A 20,369-nucleotide genomic window follows, 5' to 3' on the forward strand; every position below is an offset into this window, starting at 1 on the left:
AATTTTATACATCATCATCATCATAGGCAGTCCCTCGAAATCGAGGAAGACTTGCTTCCACTCTAAAAGTGAGTTCTCAGGTGACTACAGTCCAATACGGGAATTACCTTCTCTGTCATAGGTGGGGCAGACAGTGGTTGAATGAAAGGATGGGTGGGAAGTCTGGTTTGCTGCATGTTCCTTCTGATGTCTGCGCTTGATTTCTGCATGTTCTCGGTGACGAGACTCGAGGTGCTCAACGCCCTCCCGGATGCTCTTCCTCCACTTTGGGCGGTCTTGGGCCAGGGATTCCCAGGTGCTGGTGGGGATGTTGCACTTTATCAAGGAGGCTTTGAGGGTGTCCTTGAAATGTTTCCTCTGCCCACCTGGGGCTCGCTTGCCGTGTATGAGCTCCGAGTAGAGCACTTGCTTAAGGAGTCTCGTGTTGAGCATGCGGACGGTGTGGCCCGCCCAACGGAGCTGGTGAAGTATGGTCAGTGCTTCGATGCCAGACTGATTCCCGGGATGGTGGGACTGACCTATCAAGAAAGACTGGATCAACTGGGCTTGTATTCACTGGAGTTCAGAAGAATGAGAGGGGACCTCATAGAAACGTTTAAAATTCTGATGGGTTCAGACAGATTAAATGCAGGAAGAATGTTCCCAATGTTGGGGAAGTCCAGAACCAGGGGTCACAGTCTAAGGATAAGGGGTAAGCCATTTAGGACCGAGATGAGGAGAAACTTCTTCACCCAGAGAGTGGTGAACCTGTGGAATTCTCTACCACAGAAAGTTGTTGAGGCCAATTCACTAAATATATTCAAAAAGGAGTTAGATGAAGTCCTTACTACTAGGGGGATCAAGGGGTATGGCGAGAAAGCAGGAATGGGGTACTGAAGTTGCATGTTCAGCCATGAACTCATTGAATGGCGGTGCAGGCTGGAAGGGCCGAATGGCCTACTCCTGCACCTATTTTCTATATTTCTATGTTTCTATGCTGGGGATGTTGGCCTGAGTGAGAACACTGATACTGGTGCGTGAATTTTATACATCACATTAAAGTCTCCCCTCAGTCTCCTCTGTTCGAAAGAAAACAAACCCAGCCTATCCAATCTTTCCTCATAGCTAAAATTTTCCAGTCTAGGCAACAGTAGTAGTGTGGATATCTGAACGGAATATATGGAATTAAGGACAGTAAAGTAAACGGGATATATGAAAATGTATAAGCCATGGAAGAATAGCTGGGAGAATGTCAGATTGCAAATAGTGCAACATCAGCATAGCTAACAGTCTGTCTCAAGGTTTCAAGTCACTAATCCTGCCAATAATATATAATTGTAACATGAAATACATCTGCAGAATTGCAAGGTCTCAGTAAATAGTCACACCATTAGATTGAAACATTTAGAGGTAATACTTGAGCTTTCAAGAAGAACATCTCATATAGATTGACTAATGAGTGGCTGAGTTAGACTGTCAATCCATTTGTATTTTGTTATCTGATTTCAAAACTGTATAACTGTTAACGCTTTACGATGTAACTTCACCTATCCGTAGGGAGTGTGTACGCTCTATCCAGAGAGTATATCTTCTGTCTGATAGGTCTTACTGGCCGGTAATAAAGACTGCTTTGTTCAAAGCACAAGAGGTATTCGACTCAGTAATTTTACTGAACCAGATTGAGGTAAAAGAATCCAGGAATTAACAGTAGTGGGGTTGGGGACAGCATCAAACAAGAAATTAGGGATGTGTGCGTTAGAGGTACATCAGTTATCATGGGCGACTTTAATCTACATATAGATTGGGCTAACCAAACTTATAGCAATATGATGGAGAAAGATTTCCTGGAGTGTATTAGGGATGGTTTTCTGGACCAATATGTCGAGGAACCAACTAGAGGGCTGGCCATCCCAGACTGGGTGATGTGTAATGAGAAAAGTCTAATTAGCAATCTTGTTGTGCGAGGTCCCTTGGGGAAGAGTGACCATAATATGGTAGAATTATTTATTAAGATGGAGAGTGACACTGTTAATTCAGAGACTAGGGTCCTGAAATTAAGGAAAGGTAACTTCGATGGTATGAGACGTGAATTGGCTAGAATAGACTGGCAAACGATACTTAGAGGATTGAAGGTGGATAGGCAATGGCAGACATTTAAAGATCACATGGATGAACTTCAACAATTGGAGTAAAAATAAAACGGGGAAGGTGGCTCAACCATGGCTAACAAGGGAAATTAAGGATACAATTAAATCCAAGGAAGAGGCATATAAATTGGCCAGAAAAAGCAGCAAACCTGAGGACTGGGAGAAATTTAGAATTCAGCAGAGGAGGACAAAGGGTTTAATTAGGAAGGGGAAAATAGAGTATGAGAGGAAGCTTGTTGGGAACATAAAAACTGACTGCAAAAACTTCTATAGATATGTGAAGAGAAACAAATTAGCGAAGACAAACGTAGGTCCCTTGCAGTCAGATTCAGGTGAATTCATAATGAGGAACAAAGAAATGGCAGACCAGTTGAACAAATACTTTGGTTCTGTCTTCACGAAGGAAGACACAAATAACCTTCCGGAAGTACTGGGGGACCGAGGGTCTAGTGAGAAGGAGGAACTGAAGGATATCCTTATTAGGCGGGAAATTGTGTTAGGGAAATTGATAGGATTGAAGGCCGATAAATCCGCGGGGCCTGATAGTCTGCATCCCAGAGTACTTAAGGAAGTGGCCCTAGAAATAGTGGATGCATTGGTAATCATTTTCCAACAGTCTAGCGACTCTGGATCAGTTCCTATGGACTGGAGGGTAACTAATGTAACACCACTTTTTAAAAAAGGAGGGAGAGAAAGCGGGTAATTATAGACCGGTTAGCCTGACATCAGTTGTGGGGAAAATGTTGGAATCAATTATTAAAAATGAAATAACAGCGCATTTGGAAAGCAGTGACAGGATTGGTCCAAGTCAGCATGGATTTATGAAAGGGAAATCATGCTTGACAAATCTTCTGGAATTTTTTGAGGATATAACTAGTAGAGTGGACAAGGGAGAACCAGTGGATATGGTCTTTTTGGACTTTCAAAAGGCTTTTGAAAAGGTCCCACACAAGAGATTGGTGCGCAAAATTAAAGCACATGGTATTGGGGGTAATGTACTGATGTGGATAGAGCACTGGTTGGCAGACAAGAAGCAGAGAGTCGAGATTAACGGGTCCTTTTCAGAATGGCAGGTAATGACAAGTGGGGTGCCGCAGGGCTCAGTGCTGGGACCCCAGCTATTTACAATAATGATTTTGATGAAGGAATTGAGTGTAATATCTCCAAGTTTGCAGATGACACTAAATTGGGTGGCGGTGTGAGCTGTGAGGAGGATGCTAAGAGGCTGCAGGGTGACTTGGACAGGATAGGTGAGTGGGCAAATGCATGGCAGATGCAGTATAATGTGGATAAATGTGAGATTATGCACTTTGGGGGCAAAAGCACGAAATCAGAATATTATCTGAATGGTGGCAGATTAGGAAAAGGAGACGTGCAACGAGACCTGGGTGTCATGGTACATCAGTCATTGAAAGTTGACATGTAGGTACAGCAGGCGGTGAAGAAGGCAAATGGTATATTGGCCTTCATAGCTAGGGGTTTTCAGTATTTGAGGATTTGAGTATAGAAGCAGGGAGGTCTTACTGCAGTTGTACAGGGCCTTGGTGAGGCCTCACCTGGAATATTGTGTTCAGTTTTGGCCTCCTAATCTGAGGAAGGACGTTCTTGCTATTGAGGGAGTGCAGCGAAGGTTCACCAGACTGATTCGCGGGGTGGCTGGACTGACATATGAGGAAAGACTAGATCGACTGGGCCTTTATTCGCTGTAGTTTAGAAGGATGAGAGGGGATCTCATAGAAACATATAAAATTCTGACGGGACTGGACAGGTTAGATGCAGGAAGAATGTTCCCGATGTTGGGGAAGTCCAGAACCATGGGTCACAGTCTAAGGATAAGGGGTAAGGCATTTAGGACCGAGATGTGGAGAAACTTCTTCACTCAGAGAGTTGTTAACCTGTGGAATTCTCTACCACAGAGAGTTGTTGATGCTAGTTCATTGGATATATTCAAGAGGGAGTTGGATATGGCCCTTAAGGCTAAAGGGATCAAGGGGTATGGAGAGAAAGTAGGAAAGAGGTACTGAGGTGAATAATCAGCCATGATCTTATTAAATGGTGGTGCAGGCTCGAAAGGTCGAATGGCCTGCTTCTACACCTATTTTCTATGTTTCTATGTAACATCCTCGTAAATCTCCTCTGTACTCTCTCTGGTGCAATCACATCTTTCCTGTAATGTGGTGACCAGAGCTGCACGCAGTACTCCAGCTGTGGCCTAACTAGTGTTATATACAGTTCAAGCATAACCACTCTGCTCTTGTATTCTATGCCTGAGCTAATAAAGACAAGTATTCCGTATGCCTTCTTAACCACTTTATGTACTAGCCCTGCTACCTTCAGGGATCTGTGGACCTGCACTCCAAGGTCCCTTTGTTCCTCTACACTTCTCAGTGTCCCATTTAATGTGTATTCTCTTGCCCTGTTAGCCCTCCCCAAATGCATTACTTATCGCTTCTCCGGATTGAATTCCATTTGCCACTGTTCTGCCCACCTGATCAATATCTTCCTGCAATCTACAGCTTTCTTCTTCATTCTCAACCACACAGCCAATTTTTGTATCACCTGCATTGATATATACCACAAAAAGCAAGGGACTTAGTACTGAGCCATGCGGAACCCCACTGGAAACAGTCTTCCAGTCACAAAAACCCATCAACCATTACCCTTTGTTTCCTGCCTCTGAGCCAATTTTGGATCCAACTTTGCCATGGATCCCATGGGCTTTTACTTTTGTGACCAGTCTGCCATGTGGAACCTTATCAAAAGCCTTGCTAAAATCCATACACACTACATCAAATGCACTACCCTCATCGACCCTCCTTATTAATCCTCAAAAAATTCAATCAAGTTAATCAGACACGACCTTCCCTTAACAAATCTATGCTGACTGTCCTTGATGAATCCATGTCTTTCTAAATGATTTATCCTGTCACTCAGAATTTTCCCACCACCGAGGTAGGCCGACTGGCCTGCAAATTACTCAGTCTATTCCCTTCTCCCTTTATAAAACAGGGAGTCCTCCAGTACTTGGGCACCACACCTGTAACCAGAGGATTGGAAAATGATGGTATTTCCTCTTTTGCTTCTCTTAACAGCCTGGGATACATTTAATCGATTTTGCTAATAAAAAAAATATATATAGATTTTAAAAATAAAAAAATGCCCGCGTAGATGAAGTTTTGTGCATTACATTGGGGGGAAAGCAGGCAATAACTGAGTTTCCAAGCAGGGCGTCAGTGCGCGCATGTCGGCCAGCACCGGGCCAGATTGAATAGCAACCGCTTGTGTTGATATCTGTGTCTCTGGGCGGGCTCCGGCGTGACCAGCGGGGTTGCCACGTCAGTGCACCGGTGGGAGGGAGGGTGTGTGTGCGAGGACAGGCAGGGCAGGGAGAGGCGGGACACAGGCGCTCGTTCTGAGTGGCTGACGGCAGCTTTGATGCTGTGACTTTAAATCCCCTGCAACGCGGACGCGGAACGGCTCAGATACCATTATTGGAACAGAGTTAGGCTCGCGCTGCTTTTCTTAAAAAAAAATATATATACAGTATTCACTCTCCAAAATCCAGGCCTACCTCACGGTATTGACGGTTCGAAATATTAATTTTAAATTCCCTTTGGGCGCTCAGCAAATACATTCAATTTGATAATTTAAAATATATATAGATTTCCTACGTGGTAATATGTATTTTGTTTTAATTGTAAATATTCAGTTCGGCTCGCGCACTATTTGAACCAAATCGAACGCGGTTTGGTTTGCTCGCGCGGCACCGGCGGTTGGTGAACGGTTGATTGGAGCGCGCGACCTCGCGCGGTCGGAAGGGTTGGATTGGCTGACGCGGCCCCGCGCGGTAGGAAGAGTTGGATTGGCTGGCGCGGCCCCGGCGAGGCGATGGATCGGAGGCTGTTTCGGGAGCAGCTAACGCGGGACGGCCAGGCTCACTTGCTGCGCTTCTGGGATGAGCTGACCGAGGCGGAGCGAGTCGAGCTGATGGGCGACCTCGACAGCTGCCACTTCCCCGAGATCTCGGGCTTCTTCCATCAGGCCATGCAGGTGTCGGAACAGCAGCAGCAGCAGAAGATGGACAAGCACATGGAACCGGTGCCCAAGGAAGTGCAGGGCAGCGTCAGCAGAGACCGGGAGCGACTGCCGGAATGGGAGGCTGAGGGTAAGAACGAGCTGGAACTTTAAAAATCTGCGGTGGGATTTAACTATTCAGCTGGCGGGGAGAGGGGGGAGGGAAGCAGCCACACCGCTGTGCAGTGACTCCTGCAGGAAAGTGTGCCCAGAGACTTAAACAACGCACCCGACTCGGCTGTGATGCCTCCATCGCCAAATAGCCAGCCCCTGGGCTGGGACATGTCAGAGGGCCACCTGGGCGAGGCGCTGGGGGACAGCTGTGAAATTTTACACCAGCAAGACTTGAGTTTTTACAGCAGAGAGAGTAAGAAATAATGACTTGCATTTGTGTAACGCCTTTCACGACCACCGGACGTTTCAAAGTTCTTTATAGCTAATGAAGTACTTTTGGAGTGTAGTTACTGTTGTAATGTAGGAAATGCGACAGCCTATTTGCCCACAGCAATGTGATGACCAGATAAACTGTTTGTGTTGTTGGTTGAGGGATAAATATTGACTATGACACTAGGGAGAGCTCCCCTGCTCTTCTTCGAAATAGTGCCTCGGGATCTTTTACGTTTACCTGGTTTAACGTCTCATCTGAAAGACAGCACCTCTGACAGTACTGCACTGGAGTGTCAGCTTAGATTTACTTGCTCAAGTTCCTGGAGTTGAACTTGAACCCACAACCCCTGTCTCAGGCGAGAGTGCTACTTGAACCACAGCTGACACCAATAGAGGACTAAACACTTTTTTTTAGTGAATTCCATCGAGCATGGGGTGCACATGGGTTTTATGCCAGAAATTCAGCAATGTCCAGATGCAACAGTAAACTGAAATTTTTGTTATGCTTTATTGGTCTTTTAAGCCCTGTGATTGATCCAGTATTTTTTTTTAAGCTGTTGCATCCTTTCTCCTACTGTCACTTTGAAATATGAAACATAATTTCTCACTATCTTTCAAGTACAAAACAGTTTAGTGACATCCATTTATTAATGTGATATGATTCACTGTCTCAAATAATGTCATTTGCTGCTTATAATTCAATAGCAACAACTTGTATTTATATAGCGCCTTTAACATAGTAAAACATCCCAAGGCACTTCATAGGAATATTATGAGACACAAAATTTGACACTAAGCCACATAAGGAGAAATTAGGGTAGGTGACCAAAAGCTTGGTCAAAGATGTAAGTTTTAAGGAGCGTCTTAAAGGAGGAAAGAAAGGTGGCAAGGTTTAGGCAGGGATTTCTAGAGCTTAAGGCCTAGGCAACAGAAGGCACGGCCACCAATGGTTCAGTGATTTATAATCGAGGCTGCTCAAAAGGGTAGAATTAGAGAGCGCAGATATCTTGGGGTTGCGGTGTGGTGTTGTGGGGCTGAAGGAGATTAGAGGTAGAGGGGTGAGGCCATGGAGGAATTTGTAAACAAAGATGAGAATTTTGAAATCGAGGCATTGTTTAACTGGGAGCCGCTGTAGGTCAGCGAGCACAGGGGTGATGGGTGAGCGGGACTTGGTGCGAATTAGGACACGGGCAGCCAAGTTTTGGAACACCTCAATTTTACGTTGGGTAGAATATGGGAGACCAACCAGAAGTCTGTTGGAATAGTCAGGTATAGAGGTAACAAAGGCATGAATGAGGGTTTCAGCAGCAGATGATCTGAGTCAAGGGCGGAGACGGGCGATATTACGGAGGTGGAAATAGGCAGTCTTAGTTATGCTTTGGATATGTGGTTGAAAGCTCATTTCAGGGAGAAATATGACACCAAGGTTGCGAACAGTGTGTTTCAACCTCAGACAGAAGATGGGGAGAGGGATGGAGTCATTGGTTAGGGAATGGAGTTTGTGGCAGGGACTGAAAACAATGGCTTCTGTCTTCCCAATAATTAAATGAGAGAATTTCTGCTCTTCCAGAACTGGATGTCGGACAAGCAGTCTGACAGTTTAGAGACTGAAGGGGTCGAATGAAGTGTTAGTGTGAGAGAGCTGGGTGTCATCAGCGTACATGTGGAAACTGACGCTATATTTTTGGATGATTTCGCCAAGGGGCAGTATGTAGATGAGAAATAGGAGAGGGGCCAAGGATAGATCCTTAGGGGACACCAGAGGTAACGAAGGAGCGGTAAGAGAAGTGTGATTTTCTGACTACGATTAGATAGATAAGAATGGAACCAGGTGAGTGCAGTCCCACCCAGCTGGATGACAGTGGAGAAGCTTTGAAGGATAGAGTAGTCAACCATGTCAAAGGCTGCAGACAAGTCAAGAAGAGCGAGGAGTGATGGTTTGCCTTTGTCACAGTCACAAAGGTTGTCATTTGTGACTTTGATGAGAGCCACTGACATTTGTATGCAGGCAACCACAGTTCCCCGGCCAATCAGTGCAGAGAGAAGGCAGGACCCTCCCGATGCAAGTCAGTGGCTGGACTGGCCTGCCAATCAGACGGCTACTAGTGAAGGGTGGTTACTGCGCAGCGCGAAGCTTCAGTGCCGCGGGAGCATGAGTATGACCCGAGGGGGTTATTAGCCAGTCAAATAAAGGCAAGTCAGTAATTACCTCAGCAACCCGAGTGCTTGTCAGCGCACACTCCTGACCAGTAACAAGCATAGTAGTATTAAGTTAAAGAATCATTATTTTACTAATCTGCAGAGCTATTGTCCACACTGATATGTCCCCTGGAAGTGAGTTGGAGAGTTGGAGAGGCCAGAAATTGTATCAGGACGTGAATCCAACATGTCTCCGCCTTTGTTGGAAGTTTCTCTAGGGACTTGTTTGAGACAGAACTTTCATCTGCTCCAAAAATGGCCCCTGACGTCAGGAGTCTCCTCATTCTCAGTCTGGTTTATGAAAAGCAGGCAGTGTGCCTGTATTAACCAGCCAAACAAGCCATTAACCAGAGGGTCCAGACATGTGTGTTAGCCAAAATTGCAAGCATTACCAGAAAACCAGTCCCCCTTTTACAAGGGACCCAATTGGCCCTTTAAAAACGAAAGCAAAATACTGCGGATACTGGAATCGGAAATAAAAACAGAGATTGCTGGAAATCTCAGCGGGTCAGGCAGCATCCGTGGAGAGAAAAACAGAGCTAATGTTTCGGGTCAACGACCCTTCGTCAGAACTGCCCTTTGAAAAAACCTGTTCTGCCAGTGATGTCAATAATTCTGCAGTACTTACTCAAAATATAACTGCTATCATTTGTTTATGGCTCAAATGCTTTTGGATCAACTGTTTGATTTGACACCAGTTTGTGGGCCATTCTCTTTGTTCCCCAATTTTAACATGCGAAGGCTGAAACACTTTACTTAAGAACATAAGAATTAGGAGCAGGAGTAGGCCATACTGCCCTTCGAGCCTGTTCCACCAATCAATAAGATCATGGCTGAGCTTCACCTTCAACTCTACTTTCCTGCCCGATCATTTCCCTCAATTCCTTTAGAATCCAAAAATCTATCTATTTCAGCCTTGAATATGCTCAACAACTGAGGATCCACAGCCTAATGGGACAGAGAATTCACAACACTCTGATTAAATTCTTCCTCATCCCCGCATTAAACGGCCAACCGCTTATCCTGAGACTATGCCCTATGCCCTACCTAGTTTCAGAGTCTCCAACCAGGGGAAACAATCTCTCAGCATCTAGCCTGACAATCCCCCTCAGAACTTTGTATGTTTCAATGAGATTACCTCTCATTCTTCTAAACTCCAGAGAGTATAGGTCCAAACTACTCAATCTCATCTCACAGGACAACCCTCTCACCCCAGGGAACAATCTAGTGAACCTTTGTTGCACTGCTTCTGAGCCATGTACAGGTTGAACCTCTCTCTTATCCGATGGTATGAGACGTGAATTGGCTAGGATAGACTGGCAAATGATACTTAAAGGGTTGTCAGTGGATAGGCAATGGCAGACATTTATAGATTACATGGATGAACTTCAACAATTGTACATCCCTGTCCTGGAGTAAAAATAAAACGGAGAAGGTAGCTCAACCGTGGCTAACCAGGGAAATTGGGGATAGTGTTAAATCCAAGGAAGAGGCATATAAATTGGCCAGAAAAAGCAGCAAACCTGAGGACTGGGAAAAATTTAGAATTCAGCAGAGGAGAAAAAATGGTCTAATTAGGAGGGGGAAAATAGAGTATGAAAGTAAGCTTGCAGGAAACATAAAAACTGACTGCAAAAGCTTCTATAGATATGTGAAGAGAAAAAGATTAGTGAAGACCAACGTAGGTCCATTGCAGTTAGAATCAGGTGAATTTATAATGGGGAGCAAAGAAATGGCAGATCAATTGAACAAATACTTTGGATCTGTCTTCACTAAGGAAATACTAGTGGTTCGAGGTTCGAGCGAGAAGGAGGAACTGAAGGAAATCCTTTAGTCAGGAAATTGTGTTAGGGAAATTGATGGGATTGAGGGCCGATATATCCCCAGGGCCTGATAGGCTGCATCCCAGAGTACTTAAGGAAGTGGCCCTAGAAATAGTGGATACATTGGTGATCATTTTCCAACATTCTATTGACCCTGGATCAGTTCCTATGGACTGGAGGGTAGCTAATGTAACCCCACTTTTTTAAAATAGGAGGGAGAGAGAAAACAGGCAATTATACACCGGTTAGCCTGACATCGATGGTGGGGAAAATGCTGGAATCAATTATTAAAGATGTAATAGAAGCGCATTTGGAAAGCAGTGACAGGATCGGTCCAAGTCAGCATGGATTTATGAAAGGGAAATCATGTTTGACAAATCTTCTAGAATTTTTTGAGGATGTAACTAGTAGAGTGGATAAGGGAGAACCAGTGGATGTGGTGTATCTGGACTTTCAAAAGGCATTTGACAAGGTCCCACACAAGAGATTAATGTGCAAAATTAAAACACATGGTATTGGGGATAATGTATTGACATGGATAGAGAACTGGTTGGCAGACAGGAAGCAGAGAGTGGGAATAAACTGCTCCTTTCAGAATGGCAGGCAGTGACCAGTGGGGTGCCACAGGGTTCAGTGCTGGGACCCCAGCTATTTACAATATACATCAATGATTTAGATGAAGGAATTTAATGTAATATATCCAAGTTTGCAGATGACACTAAGCTGGATGGCGATGTGAGCTGTGAGGACAGTGGCACAGGTTAGGTGAGTGGGCAAATGCATGGCAGATGCAGTATAATGTGGATAAATGTGAGGTTATCCACTTTGGTGGCAAAAACAGGAAGACAGAATATTATCTGAATGGTGACAGATTAGGAAAAGGGGAGGTGCAATGAGACCTGGGTGTCATGGTACATCAGTCATTGAAGGTTGGCATGCAGGTACAGCAGGCGGTGAAGGTGGCAGATGGCATGTTGGCCTTCATAGCTAGGGGATTTAAGTATAAGAGCAGGGAGGTTTTACTGCAGTTGTACAGGGCCTTGGTGAGGCCACACCTGGAATATTGTGTTCAGTTTTGGTCTCCTAATCTGAGGAAGGATGTTCTTGCTATTGAGGGAGTACAGCGAAGGTTCACCAGACTGATTCCCGGGATGGCAGGACTGACGTATGAGGAAAGACTGGACCAACTGAGCTTGTATCCACTGGAGTTTAGAAGAATGAGAGAGGATATCATAGAAACATATAAGATTATGACGGGACTGGACAGGTTAGAGGCAGGAAGAATGTTCCCGTTGCTAAGGAGTTCCAGAACCTAAGAGTTTCACAGTCTAAGAATAAGGGGTAAGCCATTTAGGACTGAGATGAGGAGAAACCTCTTCATTCAGAGTGGTGAACCTGTGGAATTTCCTACTGCAGAGAGTTGTTGAGGCCAGTTCGTTAGATATATTTAAAAGGGAGTTAGGTGTGGCCCTTACGGCCAAAGGGATCAAGGGGTATGGAGAGAAAGCAGGAAGGGGGTACTGAGGTTGAATGATCAACCATGATCTTATTGAATGGCGGTGCAGGCTCGAAGGGCCGAATGGCCTGCTCCTGCACCTAATTTCTATGCTTCTGTGTCTACCTTATCCGGCATCACCTTGTCCAGAATCATTCCCGGCCGTGGGATGGCGTGTGCGCAGAACGCAGCCGGTCAAAATCCTACTGTAATCTTTCTCCTCGATCGGCTGCCTCTTCCTCGTCACCCTGCTGGAACTCCTGCAGCCACAGTCCTCAGGCCGGTCGCTCCTCCCCACAGCGCTCCTTCCGGGTGGTCAGGCCGACTCTTCGGGGGCCCGCTGGCCCGCCGACTCTTCTCGGCCCCCCTGCACAGTGGCTGACTGACTGACAATCATTCCAGCCAATCGGCGCACACATACACTGACTGTAGCAGCACCCCAGCCCAGCAAGAGCGCTTAAATGCACAGTCCACCCAAACACGTGAACTCCCCTTATTTGGCAAAATCCCTCATTCGGAACAGACCAGGTCCTGAGGGTGCCGGATTAGAGAGGTTCAACCTGTATATCCTTCCTCCGATAAGGAGACCAAACGGTGCACAGTACTCCAGATGTGGTCTCGCCAAAGCCCTGTCCAATCATAGTAAGACTTCCTTATGTTTGAGAGCATATTCGACAAACATTAGAAGCAAAATTTAGTAAATTAACATCTTTTTCATCATACGAGGAAAGTCAGTCTGATTGGTTCTTCTGTCCAGGAAGAAAGATGAATGTTTGTTTATTTCTGTTAAGTCAAAAGAACATCAGAAATAGAAGCAGGATTAGGCCATTTGGCCCATTGAGCCTGCTCTGCCATTCAATAAGATCATGGATGATGATCTGATCATGGATTCAGCTCCATTTCCCTGCCTGCTCCCCATAACCCTTTACTCCCTTATCACTCAAAAATCTGTCTATCTCTGCCTTAAATGTATTCAAAGGCCCAGCCTCCACAGCTCTCTGGGGCAAAGAATTCCATAGATTTACAACCTTCTGAGACTAGACTATGTCCCCTTGTTTTAGTTTCCCCTATGAGTGGAAATATCCTTTCTGCATCCACCCTGTTGAGCCCCCTCATTATCTTGTATGTTTCGATAAGATCACTTCTCCTTCTTCTGAACTCCAGTGCAAGTATATCCTTCCTTAAATACGGAAACCAAAACTGTACGCAGTACTCCAGGTGTGGCCTTATCAATACCCTATACAGTTGTAGCAGGACTTCTCTGCTTTTATACTCTGATATCTTTTCCTGCTTTTTGTTTTTAATTTGGTAATGCAAATTATGTATGTGTTTTTTACACTTGTGAATAAGTGCTGCATTTCTAACATATTACATGGAGGGAGGGGAGGGGAGGGTGGGGGTCGGCGGCAGTGCTGGTTCAAGAAGACAACATTTATTAATGGAAGTGTTTGAAGTTGAAAATACTCATTTTTGTTCAATTCTGTTTAATACAGCCCGTTATATTTGTTGGGTGTCTGGTTGAATTGTGAGTAATATTCTAATTACTTATGTCGTTGTCCAGTACGTCAGCACCATAGGAAAGCCGCTGCTCCTGCTGCTTGTGCAGCCATTGCTATAGTGACATGAGGGATGGGCTAATACGTTGAAAACTTAAAACTGTATATAAATTGCATAAATACATAGGCCTCTTCAGCTCACTTTGTGCTTTTGGATTGTTTGTCAATGCGCAACCATGTAATTGAGTGACGTTTCTGATGTGGTAATGCATTATTGTGCAGTTCTTTTATATCCCAGTCATTTCTGACAAGTAATTGTTTTTTTAAATAGAGTTTGTACATGTTTGTAAAAGCTTTTAATTTAAAACTTGCAGAATGGGCATGTAAATGACATACATTTCAATATAGATAAGTGTGAGGTGGTGCATTTTGGTAGGAAGAATAAGGAGGCTACCTATTCCTTGGAAAATAAGAGTCTAAATTGAGTAGAGGTGCAAAGAGATCAAGGGGTGTAGATTCACAAATCAATAGAAGTAGCAACACAGGTTAAAAAGACCATAAAGTGCAAATAAACCACTGGGGTTCCTTTCAAGAGCAATTGAATTCAAAAACGGAAAAATTGTGTTAAACTTGTATAGAACCATGTCTGATTGTCATGATTTGAGATGGTGGGTTGGCAATATGGCATTACTATATATATGCTTTTAACTGGTTGCTGTTTGCTGCCGTTATTGTAAAAGTTGTGTTGTAAAAGTTGCCTACGGACAGAAAGGTTGCATTCCAAAGAATTCATGGTCCGCTCAGTACAAATAAAATTAGAGGGAACATTGGTTGATTTTTTTGAGGAGAGGGATGATGACGTCAGATTTGAGGGAGAGCGGGACAGTACCTGAGAGAACGGTTAGCAATGTTGGCTAACCTGGAAGCCAGAAAAGGAAGTCGGGAATTCGCCAACTTCTAATATGTCTTATGTTGGAGGTTTTTAAAAATCAGTTAGATGTGGCTATTTCTTTTGATGAGGCTCTAACCTATGCTGAAATGCGAAAGAGTTTGCTATTAATGTAGAGAAAATTATGGATATTTGGGACTAGTTATATGGCAGAAAACAAATCATTCAGATGATTAAATCACAGTATTGAACTTCAAACATTTTATGGTTCCAAACCAAACTCTGAGGACATCATTGATAGGCGTCAATGGCCAAAGTGTCAAATGGAGTTCTTGTAATTCCACGCTGAAAGATTGACAGTTGTATTGAGGATGCTTGTACATTATAAATACAGTGAATCAGACTGAATTGGCAGACAGATCTAGACAGTGAGCTTTAAGTGATGATTGATTCGGACAATGTGAAAAAGTAATTACAAAAGCAAGCAAATGACAGCAGAACACTGAAGTGTCAGTTTCCAGAAATTCTGGGATTGAGCAATTAAATGTTCCGACTACTTTGAACTACTGTGTTCGTTCTGGTTACTAAACATCTGAGCATTGGAGAGAATGCAGAGAAACACACCACATTGGTGAGGAAAAAGCAAAATACTGTAGATGCTGAAAATGTAAAACAAAAGCAGAAGATGCTGGAAACTAAATAGGTCAGTCAGTATTTGTGGAAAGTGTTTTAAACAATCTTCTGTTGTTCGCATGAGTAGTAATTAATTCAGTCTTATGGTTGTTAATCACTTTTATGTTATAAGTAGAAAAAATAAAATCGAACAGCAGAGTATAACACAATTTACAAGTGGAGTTTGGGCAGCAGATTTGAATGTAGGCATGCGCTCAATTCTTGGAGGTTTCTCCCTTCTAGAGCTCAACACAAAAGCTTCATTTTTTTAATGCACTGTTTCTTGTATGGTAGCTTCTGGTCAATGATTTATTAAGCAACAAGTTTACATTTCTCTAACATACGTACATCAATAATCTTTTGCAATGTACATCAACATTCTTGCGTGTAAGTTGCAATGCCCTTGTTCAATATCCTGTTGGCAGGAATCCCAGTTTCCGTCTCAAGGTCCTGAAATTGGTCACTTGAACAAAATAACTGTTACTAACTTTATGGTCCCTAGTTCAGGTCTCATCTGTAAGTGAAAACATCTTCTCTGTCTACCTTATCAAACCCTTTCATAATCTTGCAGATCTCTATCAGGTGACTCGCTCAGTCTTCTCTTTTCGAGAGAGAAGAGCTCTACCCAACCTGTTCAATTTTTCCTGATGGGTAAAACCTCTCGGTTCTGGTATCATTGTAGTAAATCTTTTTTGGACCTTTATCCAGTGCATCAGTATCCATTTTGTAATATGGAGACCAAAACTACAGTACTCCAAATGTGATCTAACCAAGGTTTTATACAAGTTTAACATAACTTCTCTGCTTTTCAATTTTATCCCTCTGGAAATAAACTTTTTGCTTTTTTTAATGGCCTTATCAACCTGTGTCACGACTTTGGATTTATGTAGCTGGTTGGTGCAGTGAAATGAGTCTTTCATCCAAGAAAGTTCTTGTTTGGAATCCAGACCAGACATAATGATGAAATTCTCCTGCCTGATGGCTAAAATATTTTTTCAGGAAATGCTAATTCCCAATGGATACAAGCTTACAGAGCAAAATTGTCAATCCAGTTCATGTTAAATGCACAAATGTATTCATTGTTTGCTATTGCATACACACAAATGTGAACATTTCTTAAAATAGTTTTTTTTAAGACTTTTGAAAACTTCCAATAGCTATGTCTTATTCATGTATTAAAAGGAGATAGTGTAATTATACAGGTTCCTATGGATTCTATGCTGTGCTTCAGGCTGAAATCCGAGAATAAGATTATACTTGGAACATTTGCTGGCTGGTGTAAATTTTTATGCTTTACGTGAGCCTCACTGTGGGAGACTGTTAAAATCTTAATTTGCCAGAGCCCATTAGGTTTAAAGTGTGGATGGAGGTCATTATTAAAACTGGGTGGGTATGTCTATAGAGAGAAAGGAACTCTTGAGTCATTCAGCAAGTCTATCAGGAGTTTCAACTGACTCATGATTAATTTTATGGATGTATCTGCCAGTAGGGAAGCATTGACTAAAACAAGTGCTGTAATGCTGGTCCATAATTTTCTAGAGCGGGGCGTCACTCAGTCTGCCCCATTAGCCTAGGCAATTTTTTCCTCTCCTTTCAACTTGAAATTTTTTGCCCTGAAAGTTGCTGGAAGTACAAGCTGGTAACAGCACGATGAGGGCAACGGGGCATCTGGGACCTTGGTGAGCTATGAGACCAACAGTCTTTCTCCTTAACCAATGAGATTTAAGGATGGAGAAAGAAACAAAAGAATAATGGAGAAGGAAATGGGGTGAATTAGAGTCAATCAGGCACAAAAGGGAAAGAAAGATTGGATTAATGGAGAGAAAAAAAAAGACCAAGGTAAAGTAAGAAAAAAATGTTTTACCACCTGTAGGAATGCGACTCCATGGTTTAAATTGTTTACTTTCTGGGCTAGAGAGGTTGAGTGGCAATTTCATGGAACTCCCAACAAGGTTAAGGAGGAGCTGCCGTTTTCGTAAGACTAATGGTGAAGTGGAACAAATTGTCCAGCAATTTGCAACTCCCGAGGTATCGCTTCTTTGCCACAAGTTGCTGGAAGATTTACACAATAATAGTGAATGCCATTAAACTCGCCATTATTTTGGCAGCGAAATCTGGGATATTATATGCAATTAATTATAGAAACATAGAAAATAAGTGCAGGAGTAGGCCATTCGGCCCTTCGAGCCTGCACCGCCATTCAATGAGTTCATGGCTGAACATGAAACTTCAGTACCCCATTCCTGCTTTCTCGCCATACCCCTTGATCCCCCTAGTAGTAAGGACTACATCTAACTCCTTTTTGAATATATTTAGTGAAATGGCCTCAACAACTTTCTGTGGTAGAGAATTCCACAGGTTCACCACTCTCTGGGTGAAGAAGTTTCTCCTCATCTCGGTCCTAAATGGCTTACCCCTTATCCTTAGACTGTGACCCCTGGTTCTGGACTTCCCCAACATTGGGAACATTCTTCCTGCATCTAACCTGTCTAAACCCATCAGAATTTTAAATGTTTCTATGAGATCCCCTCTCATTCTTCTGAACTCCAGTGAATACAAGCCCAGTTGATCCAGTCTTTCTTGATAGGTCAGTCCCGCCATCCCGGGAATCAGTCTGGTGAACCTTCGCTGCACTCCCTCAATGTCCTTCCTCAAGTTAGGAGACCAAAACTGTACACAATATTCCAAGGCCCTGTACAACTGTAGTAACACCTCCCTACCCCTGTACTCAAATCCCCTCGCTATGAAGGCCAACATGCCATTTGCTTTCTTAACCGCCTGCTGTACCTGCATGCCAACCTTCAATGACTGATGTACCATGACACCCAGGTCTCGTTGCACCTCCCCTTTTCCTAATCTGTCACCATTCAGATAATAGTCTGTCTCTCTGTTTTTACCACCAAAGTGGATAACCTCACATTTATCCACATTATACTTCATCTGCCATGCATTTGCCCACTCATCTAACCTATCCAAATCACTCTGCAGCCTCATAGCGTCCTTCTCGCAGCTCACACTGCCACCCAACTTAGTGTTATCAGGAAATTTGGAGATACTACATTTAATCCCCTCGTCTAAATTATTAATGTACAATGTAAACAGCTGGGGCCCCAGCACAGAAACTTGCGGTATCCCACTAGTCACTGCCTGCCATTCTGAAAAGTACCCATTTACTCCTACTCTTTGCTTCCTGTCTGCCAACCAGTTCTCAATCCATGTCAGCACACTACCCCCAATCCCATGTGCTTTAACTTTGCACATTAATCTCTTGTGTGGGACCTTGTTGAAAGCCTTCTGAAAGTCCAAATACACCACATCAACTGGTTCTCCCTTGTCCACTCTGCTGGAAACATCCTCAAAAAATTCCAGAAGATTTGTCAAGCATGATTTCCCTTTCACAAATCCATGCTGACTTGGACCTATCATGTCACCTCTTTCCAAATGCGCTGCTAAGACATCCTTAATAATTGATTCCATCATTTTACCCACTACCGATGTCAGGCTGACCGGTCTATAATTTCCTGTTTTCTCTCTCCCTCCTTTTTTAAAAAGAGGGGTTTCATTGGCTACCCTCCACTCCATAGGAACTGATCCAGAGTCTATGGAATGTTGAAACAATAACTTGCTGCTCAGTTTATTTGCTGACTTCAAATATTTAGTATAAATTCAAAACATTCCCAAAGATTACAGAATAAAGGATAATACCATTGATGCAGAACCACATTTTTTTTGCCCTGCAGGAAGCCCTCAGTTGCTGTTATGCATCACAGATCGTTCACTGTGACAAAAGTTTATTTTGCATAACCGCCTACAATACATTGGGAGTTTTGCCATTTTGTATTGCTGAAAATCTATCACAGTTACAATCACTGGTACTTAATGATTTTTTTAAAACCTTCAGGATATTACAAAAAACATGCACTGGTTAAATGTAAACTCAGTCGCACAATAATTAAAACTGAACAATGCTTATTTTGTGACTAAAAATAAAGCAATCTAATTACACTCACATGTTACTGCACATTTCTATTGAAGAACATGCTATTTACCAACAGTTTTCTAAATTTTGTGTGTCCTTCAGCTGGCAGTAAAGACTGTGGTAATTAAAAGATTTAAAACAGCACAAACCCCTAGCCTCTAATCTAATGCCTAGGTCAGTCGCTTGTAGATTCTAATTTGTCCTCTATTTGCATTCATGACATGATGGTCCTGAATGTTTAACAGCAAACCAGCAGGAGTGTATTTTGTAGGGCTTGGCGGTCAACTAATTTGATTTTCAAGCAGACTACAGTTAACACTATTGTTCAACCATTCATTTGTTTGTTGCGAAGATATATAGAAAAAAGTTAAGCTAGAAGTACCACATCGTCAATTACAGAATATTTCAAAATGCAAACAGACAAGAAAAGAATGAGAATTAATTTACCATTCGCACCAATTTTATGTTCTGGAAAGATAGAACAATTTATTCCTATTAAAGCAAGGAAGTCATTTTGTATTTAAGCAACATTAATTGCTTCTCTGGATGTAAATCTATGGCATTTGCAGCCAGTCAAATTATTCCACTTGCTTTCCAGCCTAGAGCTCACAAAACTTGCAACATTGTATTGGGATAGGCCTGGCACAACATTCTGACATACCTGGCTTTTATCTTGTGTATTATGACAAATTAAGGATTCAGCCACCAAATCAGCATTAAACAAAAATTCTGCTATTGCATAGTGCATGATACCTTTTATATGCCACAACTTAATGTAGAGGCAAGATTGTAGAAATAGCTGGTAGAACTTCTGTACAGCAGAGCATAAAGGCTTGGGATGTCTATGTATTTTGGCCACTGCTGATTTAAGCTCCCCTGTCTTTGATGTTTATAGGCATGGAAAATTGCACAAGGAGAATCTTGTAGAAAAGAAAGAATAATTAGTGAGTAGAAGTGTGGCTGCTGTTTGCAGTTGGTTATTTTGTAGTCTTCACAAATACAAAGCAGTGAAAATTACTCAGTCCCAGAGTTGTAAATTGATAAAGCCCAATAATTTTATAATGTTTTACATTTAAATATGATGTGATGTAATTGCATGTGAATAAAGGACTATTGTAAAGCTGTAGTTACAACACGATTTCCCTCCCTCTGAGTTGGAATGCAGCAGCTATTTACAGCATTAAATACTCTCAATGAAGAACAAATTCACAGCAGTTGTACTGAATAAC

General features: G+C 42.9%; 1 protein-coding gene across 1 annotated transcript in view; it reads left to right on the plus strand.

The window, feature by feature from the left end:
- Positions 1 to 5,523: 5,523 nt before the first annotated feature.
- Positions 5,524 to 20,369, plus strand: part of LOC139269160 (UDP-N-acetylhexosamine pyrophosphorylase-like) — a 28,371-nt gene continuing 13,525 nt past the window's right edge. The window contains exons 1-2 of the mRNA XM_070888260.1: positions 5,524 to 6,291; positions 12,255 to 12,312. Of these exons, the coding sequence (XP_070744361.1) occupies positions 6,015 to 6,291; positions 12,255 to 12,312 (335 nt within the window). The 5' untranslated portion in view covers positions 5,524 to 6,014. The remainder of the gene's footprint in view (positions 6,292 to 12,254; positions 12,313 to 20,369) is intronic.

The sequence above is a fragment of the Pristiophorus japonicus genome, chromosome 8, assembly GCF_044704955.1.
Source record: "Pristiophorus japonicus isolate sPriJap1 chromosome 8, sPriJap1.hap1, whole genome shotgun sequence".
NCBI classification, from domain to species: domain Eukaryota; kingdom Metazoa; phylum Chordata; class Chondrichthyes; family Pristiophoridae; genus Pristiophorus; species Pristiophorus japonicus.